Genomic DNA, 15447 nt, shown 5'->3' on the forward strand with positions numbered 1-15447 from the left:
TAGGGCCCGCTACGACGTGGATTTCTATCTGCGCAAGGTCGTCCGCCTCGAGGGCGATCTGCCAAGTGCCAGGATGAGCTCAGTGCGGCCCGAGTGCGCCTGCGAAGGGCAGAGGACTTCGAGCTCAAGTATGACCTGTTGGCAAAGCAGATGGCTGACCTGGCCCAGGAGCACGACTTGGCCCGCAAAGAACTCAGTGACAAGCGCGTGGACCTGGAGGCCCTGCGCGAAAAACTGGATCTTGAGAATCTGCGCAAGAACGAGTGCTTCAAGGAAATCACTGCAATGGGAAGTGAAGTCGATCACCTCAAGCTGCAGTGTGCTTAGCTGGAGCGGAGGAAGGATGATGAGGCGCGCTTCATGCGCTCCAAGCTTGAAGCCGAGCACGCTCAGCAAGTGGACCTGCTCCGACTTGAGCTGACTGACGCCCGGAACTGCATGCAGGCGGAGATCGATCGACTGCGCCTTCTGCTCTAGGAAAAAAGCCGAGGTGAGAAAGATCTCGGGCATCGAGCAGCCTCCTTTCGTGCTGAAAATGACGAACTGCTCGGCAGACTGACCGACATCAAAAACGCCAACGCCCTGAACCTCGAGGAAGTGCGTTCCTCGCACCAGGCGATGCTGCTGTCCGCCAGACAGTAGATGTCTGCCCGCGCGGACGCAGAGCAGGCAGCCCTGCGGTAGACCTACGAGCGACAGCTGCGCAACCAGGAGGCGGAGATCATGAAGCTGCGGGGCATAATCGACCTCAGAACCAGGAAGCAGAGCAGCAGGCAGACTACGAGCGCAGGAACCACTCTTCTCATGAGAATGAGGCTGCCGACCTGAAGGCACAGCTGCGGATGGTCGAGCTCAAGGCCACCGAGGACAAGCGCCGTCTTGAGCTGGACCTTTACGAGCTTAAGGACCGACTGCTCAAGATGAACGCGGATGAATCGCAGAGCTCAAAAACGTCCACCGCAACAAGGAGGACACCCTCCTCGCAGAGATCGAAGAGCTCAAGCGATTGCTTTGCGACCGGCAGGCGGAACTTTAGGCCTCGGAGGCTGGCTGGGCTACACGCCTGCGGGAGTTGCAGCAGGCCTCGAGGAGAAAGAGCGCAAGACGGCAGAACTCGCCGCCAGGGCCAAAGAGCAGTAATAACAGCTCGGCAAGGACTTCGGCCACGTGCACGAGTCTCTGAAGGCAGCCGAGAAAAACCATGGGTCAAAGGCTCTGGACTACGAAGCCAACATCGCCTTCCTGGACAGCCAGCTTCGCAAGTCCGCTTTAACGATCGAAAGCAAGGACCGGGAAATTCTGCTGCTGCACTAAGAGATTAGCACACTGAAGAGGGAGCACGACCAGCAACTCCGGGACTCAGACGCTCGCTGGAAGAACGAGCGCAGGGAGCGCCAGCGGGACAAGGACCAGGACCGCGACCTGCGCGAGCAGGCCGAAGATAATTGGCGGGCCAAGGAAAAAGCCTGGCGAGCCAAAACGCGTGAGGTCGAGCGCCAGCTCGAGATCAGCGAGGAGGAGCGAGCCCGGATGAAGAATGTCATCGAGGTGCTTCAGGCCGACCTGCGCAGGATGGCCGACCGCGTCAAGGAGACGGACCTGGCCCTGCAGGAAGAGCGCGGCAGGGGCAGCTCCAGCCTCATCGAGATGAACACGGTCCGTCGCAACAAGCAATCCGAAGGATAGCGCGTGCGCCTCGAGCTGGAGGCGCAAAAGCGGGCCTAGGTCGATCAGGTCAGGAACGCCATGCAGCTCGAGCTGGACCGCCGAGACGACACCATAGAGCGACTCGGAGAGAAATCCAGGCGTTGAACCACAAGATCGAGTCAGTGACCGACCGCCTGAAGGCCCAGGAGGGCGGGGAGGGCCGAGAGAGAGACCGGATGGTGGAGTACCAGAAGCGGCTGGCAGCCATGGACGCTGAGATCGGGCTGGCCTCGAATGTGATCAGCGTTTTCCAGGACGCCCGCCGCAAGGCCGCAGAGAGCAAGCCGTGACTACCATCGTTTATTGATTTCAACATGCTCGAAGACCACGAGGACGCTGAGATGGCCATCGAGAAGGTAGACATGGCCCTGCCCGCCATCGAGCGGGGCACTGAGGCTGCCTTCGTCTCAGTGCCGGTGCCCTACAACAGAGTCACTCCCCTCAAAAAGAATTGGAAAAGGTCTGCGAAATCATCATCTAGAAGTGCAAGCTCAACATCCGCATGAACCCTTCCAAACGGACTGTCGACCTCCGCGAGAGCGAGAACACCACCGACTCCACCATCCTGCAGAAGGCAGCCGACTTCCTGAAGGCGTTCACGCTGGGCTTTTCGCTGGAGGACGCGGTGGCGCTGCTGAGGATCGACGACCTGTTCGTAGAGAGCTTCAAGATAAAAGATGTGAAGACCCTACGCGGCGAGCACCTGAGCCGCTGCATCGCGCGTATCTCAGGGGAGAAGGGCAAAACCAAGAACGCAGTGTAGAACGCTACCGGACGCGGATCGTGCTGGCGGACTCGAACATCCACATCATGGGCAGCTTCCAGAACATCAAGAGTGCCCGCACCGCCATCTGCAACCTCATCATCGGCTCGCCCGCCGGCAAGGTCTACTCCCAGCTCAGGTATGTGGCCAAGCGCCTCGAGGAACGGTTCTGAAGATCATCGCCGGGCCAGCCGCCCCAGGATCCCGTCGATCTATCCCAGCTCTTTTGAGCATTCGCCCTGCACCCGTCCTCGGGCCGCCTGTGCTTGCCGCACGGCTTTGATTGTCTCTGCCTCCTCGCTCCGTCGGCACGCCTGCGCATGCTCATGTGCCTCCAGCGCCTGCTTCGCGGCAGCTAACTCCTCACCCAGCCGCATTCGCTCCTGATCGATGTGGACAGCTCTGCCTCAGACTTGCGCAGTTGCAGGCTCATGCACTTTATCCGCTCTTCCAGCTCTTCCTTGAGATCGATGAGGTGGTCCACCTCTGCTCCCTCCTCCTGGAGGCGGGTCTTGCTTTGGGCCAGCTTGTGATGCAGCTGATGCACTGTAGCAGTTTTCTGCTACAGCTGCGACTCCAGTCCGCTTACCTTGCTGGCTAAGGCCAGTCTGGCCCGGTCATGCTCGTGCTCAAGGGCAGCCATTTTTTCACGGCACCCTTTCAACTAAGCCTCGAGCTCTTCGGCATGCTCGCGAAGTTGCTGGGCCTGCTGGGCCGACAGCTCCAGTTCGTCCTTCTTAAGCTGGTTGGTCTCGGTGAGATACTTGAGGTTGTCCAGCATATCCTCCAGTTTCTCGCGCAACCTGTCTCCTTCCTTCCGGCTGGCCCGCAGCTGCACCTTCATTCCTTCCTCCCGCTCATAGCTGGAACACTGGTTTTCCTCCAGTTGGTATTTGAGCCGGTCGCCTCGCGCCTCGCTTTGCTGCAGAGTCAGCTCGAGGGTATCGGCCCTCTGCTTTTCCTGGGCCAGTGCCTACTTCAGCTCGCAGATCTGATCACCCTGTCGTTTTAATCCGATCTTCCTTAGATTTTCCTTGGAATCCGCGAGTTCGGCTTTCGCGCGCTGCAGCTCGTACTGGAGTCGCTCGTTTTCGACTTCGCTCTCGTCGAGCCTGCGCTTAAACCCTGCCTGCCTTGCCACCTCCTCCCGAAGAGCCTGGGCCTAACCCTCAAGCTTGTGATGCTACTCCTCGAGCTTTTCGTAGTGAAGATGGAAGGCGGCCAGCTGCTCGCGCTGGGTGCGCAGCCTGCGGGCGAGGCGGTCGTCGTCGCGAGCCAGCTCGAGGGCCTGCAGGTGTTCGGGCGAGCAGTCCAGTCGCGACATTATTTTATTCCTCAGATCCATCCTGATAAATAATCATGTAGAGCGAAACCAGTGGATTGGAGACCATCGAGTTTACCAACCTCCTCTCCATCTCCTGGATGGAAGAACGCATCTCCAAGAACTTTGCCACCATCGTCGACTTCCTCAAGCGCGAGAAGTCCGCCCAGGATGAGACTTCGCGGTCGGTCCGCGACCTGGCCAAGTTTGACCCTGCGGCCTTCCTGTCCAACCAGGAGTTCTCACTCTTTCTGAGTGAAACCCTTCCCGCTCAGTATGTATCTAAAGAACAGCTGGCGGCAGAGTTGGCCGCACTGCGGACCGAGGCCCCCGCCCCGCCCCCCAGCGTCCGATAGGAGGCCGCCCCGCCCGCCATCGTCCGTTAGGTGTCCACCTAGGACAAAGCTGCCCGGCTGCCCTCCCCAGACCTCGAACGAAGGCTAGCTGACCTGGAGCGCAGGATGGGCCAGGCAGAGAGCCAAGCGCAGTCAACCGCATCCCGGGTGCAACAGTAGTCCTAACGCCTCTCCACGAACTTCAGCGAGCACGATGTGCTACGAAAAGAGCTCTAAAGCAAAATCCAGTAGGGGTTGGACAAGATCGCGCCCGAACTGAACGAGCTGCTGGAGAAGGCGAAGGCCATGAACGACTTCTAGGAAAAGATTGACAAACTCACCAAGGCCGCCGACAGCAACCTCTCGGTCAAGGTCTTTGACCTCGAGAACGAACTGAACGCGATCCGAGAGAAGCAGGCTCTCATGCGGGTCGAGCTGGACGAGCGCAGCAAGCAGGCTGATGCCTTCGAGGAAAGCACCGAAGCTTTCCGCAGGGGCATGGAGGAATTCCAGAAGGATGCAGAGCCTTCACTGGCTAGGTGGATGGAAGACCGAGAGGAGATCTTCAGGCGGCTGAAGGGGGCCGAAACCCGCATCGAGCACGACGGCATCGTCCTGGACGACCACGAGCGGCGGCTGGCAGAGCTGGCGGGGTTGAACATTGACGGTGAGCTGAAGCTGCTGAAGGAGCGGGTGTCAGACCTCGAGCAGTCAGTGATCAGCGCAGTGCCGTCGGCGCCGACCTCCTCTAGCAGCAACACGGGGGATAACGCGGCCTACGGGCGGTTGGTCGAGAAGATCAACAAGATCAACATGCAGATACTCAACTATGTGACCAAGGAGGACCTGGCCAAGGACGTAAACGCACTCAAGGACCGCTGGCAGCGCGTGGAGGGTGAGCTGGCCAAGGAGTGCGAGTCGTCCTAGAAGCGCAACGAGGAGATCTGGGCCTTCCTCAAAGGCCTGGAGATACCTGTCCCGAGGGACTATGACGCCCAGCTACAGGAGCTTGAGGAGGATGCCCGGCTCAAGAACGCAGTGCTAGGCAAGCGCTGCGACCAGCTGCAGAACCGCACCGACGAGCTGAACAAGGACCTGTTCATCCTGCGGGAGGAGGTCGACGGACTGCGCATGCAGCAGGCGAACAGCACGTTCACTGCGACCAAGCTGCGGGAGGAGACGGTGACCAAGGAGGCGAGCTCGGTGGTGCGGAGCAGCCCGGGCGGGGGCGGGGGGGAGGACCTCCGGCGGGAGTTCGAGAACCGGCTGCACGACCTGAAGCTGGAGCTGATAAACATCATGCGGGACATGGAGCGGAGGCTGGAGGGCTTCAAGAACTTCGACAACGAGCTGATGAACCTGCTGAACCGCTTCGAGGAGCTGAAGACCAGCCTCGGCAAGAAGGCCGACCAGGTCGACACCCGCAAGCAGCTGCAGCACCTCGAGGGCAAGCTCTACAGGCTCTTCTGCATGCTCGAGAAGGACGAGACCACTGCGGACGACGCCAAGGTGGCCCGCAAGAACTGGTTCTGCCTGAGCTGCGACCGGCTGCTGACCAACTACTCGGGGCGCATGGGCAAGCAGGTCATCTGGGACGCCCTCACCCTCCCGCAAACTCATCTTCAACAGCCGCAAGGAGGAGCTGCCCCACCTCCGCAATTGCCAATGATCATGCCCAACACCCTCACTCATTTGCCTCATCCGATATGCCCATCTCGTCTCTCTCCCGCTGCAGGCGCGCCACCGTCTGTTCCGCCCCCTGGTTCTGGTGCACCACCGTCCCCAGCTCCCTCCGCACCCGCTCCAGCTCCTGTCGCGTGTAGAACGCCTCCAGGGTCACTGCCTCGTACTCCTACTGCAGCTGCTCGAGTATCGTTCCGGGTGACCGCCCTCTTCCAGCGGCAGGCGTCAGCTGTACCTCGATCAAATCAGCGGAGGCCAGGGGCTGCTTGGTGACCGGGCAGTAGTCAAAGTGCTCGAGGTGCTCGAGGATGGCCTGCTTTTCGAAGAGGCGGCCCTGGGGCGAGACCACGGGCTGCACGATCGGGCTGCCAGTGAGCGGACACAGCATAGATAATCAATCACTCATAGACCAGCTACTGCTGCACGACCTCTAGCTGCCCGTCCTGCCTGACGAACACGACCAGCACGGTGTCGCTGTCGATCACCTCCATCCTCGGCTCCCGGCCCTCTCCGAAGCTGCCGAGCAGCTGGAAGGCAAACCCGCCTGTTGAGAAATACAGCTTGATTTGGTCCTCTGCCACGACTGCGAGCATGTTGCCGAACCGGTCAATCGCCAGGTCGAATTCGCCTTTCAGGGAGGTCGCCTTCAAGGCTGACCATTTCTTCGTCTGCATATCGAACGTCGTGGCCTGAAGGGTCTGCTCCTTGTCCACCCCATACACTATGAAAGTATCCTGGCTGGTCTGCAAAGCCAGCGGATCGACAAGCTCACCGGGCACGATAAACCGCTCCTAAATTTCCAGCCGGCCTCCCTCCGCCTCGACGACCAGCAGGTACGCCAGCCGATCAGAATTGACAGGTACTATCCAGTAATCCTCCTTGTAATGCACAGGCTTGTGAGTCGGTAGTTCTTAAAAATGTTCACCCCGAACACCAGCGATTTGATCTTGTTGGAAGGCCAGCTGAACCCTTGGTCCTGGCTGGTCACGTAGCCTAGGTAGCCGTTCGAAAAGCCAACCACCAGGAAGGTGCTTTCCTTCGAGGTGAACGTCGCGGGGTGGCCTACTCGCGTCGTCGTCAGCCCTGCCGTACTCGGCATTCGGTATTTTTACCACAGCCGATGCACGCCTCCCATCGCTGATAGCTACCCCTCGCTGCAGTAGACTGTGGAGTGCTGCAGAATTTCTTCCTTCCCCTCCAAGCAAACGAGCAGCCTCGGCCCAGCTGCGTCCAGGACTTGCAAGCTCGGGCGGACCACATCAGTGAGGGTGTGTCGGAGAAGGGTGCTGGACTGGGTGCTGGTCCTGACCTCGTTGGGGCTGATGGGAATCAACCCCAGGAAGGTGTTGTTGGGCAGGAAGATTGGCTCGGGGTAAGTGACATTGAAGGGCCTGGTGGCGGCCGTCGTGATTCCGTACGAAACCAGCTTGGGAATGATGAACAGTAGCCCGAATGGCAGCAGCATCGGCAGCAACACGATCATTATTGATTCATGAAGGAAGCGATGCTGCGAATGTATCAGGACTACCTGGCCAAGCAGCGGCTGCCACGCCCTGCAGAGGCTGGCTGGCCACAGCACTACAAGAGGCCTGCGAAGGAGGTCGAAGAGGAGATCCGCACTGTCAGGGGGCAGCTCGCAGAACTGAGTGCTCTCAACACCAGTACTCTTGAGACTGCCCGCCAGGACCTCGCCGAAAAGCAGAAGGAGTACTAAATTCTAGAGAAGGAGCTGGCCTTTATCTCGACCTAAAGGCTGCTGAACTCGAAGCCGGCCATTCGGGTCACCGCCTGCCAGGACCGCCAGTTCCTGCCCCTGTTGGTGTCCAGCGGGTACCTGATCGGCCAGTCGACACACACTCCCACGCAGACCACTGAACTGCTCTTCACTCCAGTCGCGACCAGAATACCCCCAAGGCTCCTTTCGCACTGGCCATGCCTGTCCGTGCCAGCGACAGCTGTGATACTCTGCTGGCGATCAGCCAGGGCAGGACTGCCCTGCTCTTGACATCGGAATTGAGCCGGCTATGAAAAAGCAGGCTACTCCTGAGCTCGACAGCGAAGTGGTTTGCCTGACATTCGAGGCCGACAAGCTTTACGTGGTCACTGAGCAGAACATCTTGAGAGCGTATTCCTTGAAGAGTGAAGGGCTGGACTGGATCACGAAACTGACCCTGCCCCATGTGAGCATCTCGGGCGGTAGAATTTACCAGGCAGGCTAGTCCACTCTCACTTGCATCAACCCAGCCAGCAACTCCCTCTCGAGCTGCACCCTCATGCTGCCGGTCTCACGGCTTGAAGGTGGAATGGCCTGCTTCAAGGGCCACGCCATGCCCCTCGAGCAGCTGATCGGGAAGGACCATAAAGAAGAGGAGTACTTCTATACACTGGACAAGCGGACCTGCGACGCTTCCTGCGTGCGCTGGCACGGCGGGCTATTCCTGGCAGTGGTCGAGGGCAGGGTCTGCTACTCCTACGCAGGGAAGAGCGACTTCATCAAGCTGCAGCTGGAGGCAGTAGTGTGGGTCCACTACCTGCCCAAGGAAGACATGCTGGTTGCCTGCGACTGCCAGGGCAACTACCAGCTGATCGCAGGCTTCCTCCACTCGCAGAAATGATTCTCACTCATCAACTGGAGCAGGAATGCCCAGCCTGCCTCGAAGGGTCCTGAAGAGGGAGTCTGCCTTGACTGCACTCTAGTGGCCGAGTTGGTGCCGCAACTGCTAGACCAGCTAGATCAACTGCTGGGCCTGACTTTTGATGTTGTCTTTGGCGGTGTTGTCGGCAAGGATGGAGGATGCCAGTCCGTGCATGAACCCGAGCTCGAGGCCTGCCCCCCTGCCCTGCTCAAGAGCCTGTTCCCGAATTGCGGGGTCGGCTCGAGCATCCGCCTTGCCCCGGCGATATCCCTCCCCATAGGCCCGGTCGAGGCCTTGATCGCAGTCGTCCCCAAACGCCTCCATAGTTGATAGCACAATGCGCCCACTGACAATGCTTCGAAGATTCGCCAAGCGGCCCTTCACGCAAGAACAGCACCAAGAGCTGCTCCAGAAGATGAACGAGAAGCTCTTCTTCGGGTAGCTGCACCCAGCCGGAGGGCAGGAAGGCAGGCAACCGGGTGCGGCAGATGGCCAAGGAGATCAGCAACAACATCATGTGGCGGGAGATCGGCAACGACTGCGCCCAGTTGCCTCTGAAGATCTGGGCGTGGCTGTGGTCTGGCAACCCCTCGGGTCCGTTCTACGCAGAGCTGATTCGAGCCTCAGTGGATTTCCTGAACCACATGATCCTGCTGGGCGCCAGCTCCATCAACCTCGAGCCCTCGAAGCGCTACCCCTACGGCCTCGAGAAGTTCAAGAACCTGGCGGTGGTCCTCCCCGCACTCTTCTTCATCTTCATCGGCATGGACAACATCATCGAGGGGGTCTCCGGCGAAGTCGTGCATAATACCGGTGGGGTCTCCTGGAACTCGCACGCCTTCTATGCCACCAGCCTCTCCATGGAGACCTTCGTGATCCTCAACAACGTGCGGGACGCCAACCGGCTCAATTCGCCAGACGGGCGGTAGACCAAGCTCAACCTGCGGGAGCTGCTGAAAGGGAAGGACCCGCTGCTGCAGACAGTGCTCTACGAGAACGCGATAACCGTGTGCTCGTCGGTGGTGCCGATCGTGTTCGAGGTGCTGGAGCTGGTAGCGGGGGTGCCACTGTCCCACGTGGGCAACCTGATAATCGGGGTGATCGAGCTGTACATCGGCGGACACATCCTCCAGAACAACCTGTCGGTGCTGGCAGGGCTTGAAAACTTCGAGCAGTACAACATCGACAAGATCGTCAAGATGTGCAAGGCACACCGGCTGGTCAAGCGGGTCACCCACGTCGAGGCCACCATGCTCTCCTCCCAGAACTTCCGGTTCACCTGCAGCGTGGCCATCGACGAGCAACTGCTCAGCGAGTTCCTCCTCGAGGAGTACGACAGCATCCTCGAAAACATCACCTTCACCGACCACCCCACCCGCAAGCACGAGTACACCCTGGAACTGCTAGAGCACTGCTCCGCCCGCGTCTTCAAGTTCATCCAGCAGGAGCTCGAGGAGCTCGAGCAGGAGATCGTCTGGAAGTTCCCGCACTGCACCGACATCGACATCGAGCTTGAACATCGCGCCCGCCCCCGTCCTCACACCCCTCCTCTCCCCCGCACCCTGCTCTCCGACTAGCTGGACTTCACGGGCTACTAGACGATACCCGTCCCGGCCCTGCCAGGACCAGCGCCCGACCGCACCTAAGACTACCGCTACATGATCTTCCTGCTCCGGCTGCAGGAAGTCTAAAGCAGCCACTGCTCCTCATTGACCAAAGATCGATGAGCACTTCACGCTTGTTGCCGGCGAATCACCTCCCGTAGGGTGGTGACTAGTTTCTTGCGGCTGTGCGGCTGCAGCTCTGGATGCTTCCTGAAGAACTCGCGGGAGGCCTATTCTGCTGTCTCACCCTCGTAGACTACCAGTCGCTCTGCGTTTGGCTCGCCGAAGCTTACGTCCACGAATAGCATGGCGCTCGGGTTTCCTGTGGAGCCAGCAGCTCGCCCCTGGCCAAAAAGGACTGCTTTTCCTGCCGGTCTTGGTTGCCCCTTCGTATCCGCTTGACATGAGCATCTACCCTCTTTTCGTCCAGCAGGGGGCTCTTCCCAGGCGTTTTGTAAGGCCTGGCCTGCACCGGCTCATGGACAGGCTCGGGGTCGACAGGCTGGGCAGGACGCTGCTGGGCTAGGCTGTAGAGCTGCAGGTAGCGAGGCACAGACCCAGAGGCAGGCCTAAAAGGCTGCTCCTCGAGACTGGATTTGCTATCTTGGCTGCAGAACAAAGACTCCTTCTCCCTGCCAATAGACTCGTGCTTGAACAGGTTAAGTTCGTTCTCGATGGCCCAGTACTGCTGCGGCTCGAGGTCCTTTTCGATGGAGTCGATGAGGCTGTGCTGCAAGGCCTCTCGCAGCACCTTGTCTCGATGCCGGGAGGCCAGCACGTCCCGCGAGGCCTGTCTCGGCAGGTGCTTCGACTGGCTATGCTTGCTCTCTACCTCCTTTCCCCTTCTCGGCAAGATCGAGGAGTATCCTTTGTCTCGATTGAGTTTGTTGACATAGAACAGGTCGAAGTGGGAGTTCAGCTGCTGCAGCTCGCTCTCCCCGAAGGCCAGAGCCTCCCCGATGTGCTGCACCATGCTGCAAGCAGACATTTACGGGCTGGGTCGTCAGGCATCTTCCCGTGAGTCACGGCGGCAGGGCAAACAGCAGGTCAGCCTTCCTAAACCGGTGAAAGTTGAGGTGCATAAGCGCGTAGATGAAGATCAGTGCGTTTTGCCGGGGACAGTATCCCTGCGACTCCACGACTAGCCAAGCATCGCTGGCCAACTCCCTCTCCCTCACGAACACCTCCGAAGACACCTCTTTCTCAGTGCTCAAGAAATGCAGCTTCCGAAGCAGCTCATTAAACTACAAGTAGTTTAGGTGTTGCCCCAGTCCTAGCTACTGGATCAGGGTCTCGAACTCCTTGCTTATTTGTCCGAGAGGCACTTTTAAGAACGCTCCTTGCTGGCCTGCATAGCTAGGCCCGAGTGCCCCTCCGCGGTGGCAGGGCGTTTTTCCTTTGAGCGGTTATACAGCCGCACAGCTGCATCCAAGCCTTGCACTGGGTTGGCGGCAGGCTTCGCTCGGGTGCGCTCCTGCGGCCTGGCTTTTTCACGGGAGGCAGGCCTTTCCCTTGGCTTGCTAAGATAGAGCCTTTCAAAAAGTGTGTGCCCTTCAAAACCTTATCTCTATATTTTTCTGCGGGCGAGGGTCTTAGACTCCTTGGAAATGGCAGGCTTGTCCTGCACTCCAGCACATTCTTTCTTTTGCCGGGCCTGCTTCAAACTTTCGATTTCCTCCTCCCGCCTGAGCAAGAAATCTTCCTGCCCAGCCAGGAAGTCGTGAAAGGGCCGGGACTCGCGTGGCACCCTGTAATTTAAGGAGCACTCCTTAGCCTACTCAGCCTTGAACATATCTAGCTTTTAGGCTCGTTTTTGCTCTCTCGCTTGTAAATCCTTGGCCTGCCGGTCGATGAAGCGCTGAACTGCCTGCTCGTCGCGAGGTTGCTGCGGGAGCAGCTGCGGAGAAGGGCCTCCCTGGCGGCAGAAGGCTGGTCGACCTCCCAGTAGCCCAATCGAACTCCTTTTCAGGACGGACGGGGGCGGGCCCCTAGCGGCGGGCAGTCTGAACCTGCTCCTGAGTCAGGGCGAGAGGGACCTCCTGCTCAGCAGGGTGGCTGCCCATAATAAAAGCTGATATCATTCATTCTGGAGCCTTCATGTTGAAAAAATAGGTGTGCAGGAAGTGGCCGAGCAGGACGATGGCGATGATCACCCCATGCTCTGCAGCAGGTCTTTGATCTTCGATGGTGGTATGTTCTCCATAACTTTGGTGAAACTGCTGCCGCCATCGTAAACCGTCTCAAATTCGACCTCTTCGATGAAGGAAGGCCGATAGATCGTGATGAACTAGGTCCGAGCTCCTTCTCCCTTGAGAATCAGGTTAAACTTTGACTTGCCGGTCTCAGTGAACTCAAGTTCCTTTGTTTTATCCTCTCCAGCTATGAGCTCGATGTTATTCATTTACTTGAACTATTTGACCAGCCCCGTCATCAATTTGAGGGTGAGGTCTGCCTTGACATCGCTGAACTTGAGGATTAAGTGTCTGCCCTTGATTTCCTGCTCCAGGTTGTATTTTTTTTGCATATAATAAATATCACTCCACTCGGCCTGCTAGTCTGCACCATCCCAGATTTGAAGATACTGCTCAGGAGCAGCCCCGCAAGCAAGCCGGCTGGCACCAGGAAGGACAGGTACTCCACCCAGTTCCGCTTCAGGGACTCTGCATATGATGGTTTCACGATCACCTTCTGCCAAGGCTCAGTCCCCAAACTTAGCTTTACCGTTGTCAGTCCTTGCTCCGAAGCCACTGGGTAGCGACTGACTACCACGTCGACTTTGTACTCAATGCTGCGGGTCAGCTAGTACAGCTCTGATGATTGCTCGATAGGAGTGCCGTCCAGTCTCTGCATCACTAGCCCGACTGCCTTTGTGGTTCGGGTGGAGTCCAGAATTGTGTCTGGGGATAAGGCCAGGCTACCTGCCAGAGTGATTGACCCTGCGGCCTGCACATCTGCGGAGAGCAGGGCCAGCGTTGACAGCTCGAAGCTCGGCACACTGGTGCGGTTGCTGATGGACAGCGGAATGAACAGATCCGCAGTGAGCACGTCAGACTCGGCAGATGGGAGGGTCAGTTCTCCCTCGATCAAGTGTTCTGATTCTGAATTGAGCCTAAAGTCAGCGGTTTGTACTGTCTGTCCGTCCAATGTCTGCAGCAGTGTATTTGTATAATAGACGCTGCTGCCGTCACTTTTGCGTAGGAGTAAGAGGAATTCCCCTGTAGGCTGGAAATCAGCCCGGAGGGGGGTGAGGGAAAGGATGCCCCACATGGGTCGGCCGCTGAACGTGACGTAGAAAGGGACTGCCAGGGCCAGATAATACAGAGCGAGGGCCACCAAGGCAGCGCAAGAGCAGCAATCCGCATAGTAGTTCTAGCGGAGGGTTCGATGGATCTGCATTTGAATTCTGCAAGATTATAAAGCTGTCGTTATGGCCTGCGCTTTTGCTGATCTGGTCTTTGAAATCGAGAGCCTTGAAATGCTGGTGGAGCAGGAACTGCCGGGTTAGGGCGGCTTGAGGGAGGTGCTTGCTGAAAAAATGAGGCAGTATCAGCTCTGGACCAACAGGCATCATGCCAGCGTGGCCTCGTAAGGTGGCAGTGTGAAGACCCCAGCCCGAGTTGCCCAGCGAGTGAGCGAATAAAGCCTAAGACAGGCCATCGCCAATCTAACCGTTGGAGTGGACTGTTACAAACGCCTTTCCCATTCCCTCTCGGGCAGCCCCTAACTCTCTCCCAGCGATGAGCGGTTGCCGAAAGGCTATGGCTATCGGATACTGCTATTATCGAAGCCAAAGACAGCCTCGTCCTACTAAAGGATGGCCGGGTCGACTCGGAAATCAACCTGGCAAAGGTAAAATTCGTGGAGCCCACCAGGAAGGCCGCAGAGGGGAAGCGGCGAGGGGAGGGTCGCTGGTTCGGGGTGAGGGTAGTGGGGGACCGACAGGTGACCGAGTTCGCGATAGAAGGACTATCCCTATTCGAGCAGGTGCTGTAGGATATCTAGGTGCTAGTGCGGAGCAGATAAGTCCTGCCCTGCGTCCAGATCAGAATAGAGTGATTTTAATATGAAAAAGAAGGCAGCCCGGCGCTCCCGCTCCAGAGACAAATCTCGGTAGCGGGAGAAGCTGCCCTTCTGGGAGTTCACCTCGGACGAATAGAGCTGCTCGGAAGAACGCCCCAAATTAATGACCTTCATATGAGATTACAGCACCCTTCGATCCGTGACACGCGGATGTTGAAAGCCCCGTTGTATTTCACCAGCAGATCTCGGATAGCACTTCGTCCTTTAGCTTTTCGTGGCCCCGTGACATCTGAATTTCAGTAATATTCAGGTCGGGCACTACCAGCGACAGCTTGATCTTGGCCTCCTCGATGGAGTCGGAGGGTTGACTTCGAGTTCCACATTGCGCGGGCCCTCGGTAGACACCGATGACTCAATGTAACAGTTCAATCTCATTATTTATTTCGATGGCCGATTAAGAGCCCAAGGAGGTGAAGCCTTATGAGCTGCTGGTCGAGGGGCAGGAACCAACCAACTCCTCGCGGGGTTCACTGGCAAGGCCACTGCGAACTACCCCAACGGTGAGGTCTACTAGGGCCAGTTTGAAAAACGGCCAGAGGAACGGCCGTGGCAAGTACACCTACGCCAACACCGACCGCTATGAGGGCGAGTTCCGCCATGACAAGAAGCACGGAATCGGCCGGATCTGGTACGCGGACAAGAGCGAGTACTACGGTGACTGGGCCGAGGGTCAGAAGGAAGGTGAGGGACTATACACCTACCCTAACAAGGATGTCTACTCAGGGCAATGGCACCGGGGCCTCAAGCACGGACAAGGCACCTACGTGTTCAACGACACTGCATGCGTTTGAAGGGCCGTTGGCACGAGGGCAAACTGGTCGAGGGCCAGTGGCTGTTCCCGAACGGCACTTACTTCGAAGGCAAGTTCGAGCACAACAAGCCTGTGGGGACTGGAGAGTGGGTATTCGCGAACGGTAACCGCGTGAAGGGCAGTTACGACCAGATGATCGTGCCCCTGGAGGACGGACAGGCCTCCCCCCAGCCCAACATCCGTCTGGACTGGACCCAGGCCCAGGCATGACCCCGCCGATCCCAGCTATCCTAAGATACATTAATCTCATTTATTCATGGACCTGCTGCTCATCACCGAAGTGAAGGCCTCCTTCGCCAAGGACCTCGACACTTTCGGCGCCATGGAGCCCTACCTGTCCTTCACTAACGGCGTCTTGACCGTCAAGACTGAGGTCCAGAAAGGCCAGCACGTCACTTTCAAGCGAAATATCTACTTGCCGCTGTAGGGGGCCTGGAACGTGCAGGCCTTCGAAGTGGACAACCTCACTGAGGAGCTAGCCGGAGAGGCAAGCCTGCCCGCACTGAG

At 58.2% G+C, this 15447-nt stretch overlaps 2 protein-coding genes across 2 annotated transcripts; both read left to right on the top strand.

Annotated features, from left to right (window-relative positions):
* The first annotated feature begins 1201 nt into the window (after nt 1–1201).
* LOC127594981 (RNA-binding protein pno1-like) lies at nt 1202–2643 on the top strand. The gene is given in 5 exon segments (XM_052056700.1): nt 1202–1205; nt 1316–1627; nt 2119–2160; nt 2163–2474; nt 2477–2643. Coding segments are annotated over 5 exon segments (837 nt in total).
* Nucleotides 2644–13476: 10833 nt separating this feature from the next.
* On the top strand, nt 13477–15150 carry LOC127594982 (radial spoke head 1 homolog). The gene is given in 3 exon segments (XM_052056701.1): nt 13477–13549; nt 14529–14906; nt 14909–15150. Coding segments are annotated over 3 exon segments (693 nt in total).
* The last annotated feature ends 297 nt before the right edge of the window (nt 15151–15447 follow it).

This window comes from Hippocampus zosterae, unplaced genomic scaffold, assembly GCF_025434085.1.
Source record: "Hippocampus zosterae strain Florida unplaced genomic scaffold, ASM2543408v3 HiC_scaffold_348, whole genome shotgun sequence".
NCBI lineage: Eukaryota > Metazoa > Chordata > Actinopteri > Syngnathiformes > Syngnathidae > Hippocampus > Hippocampus zosterae.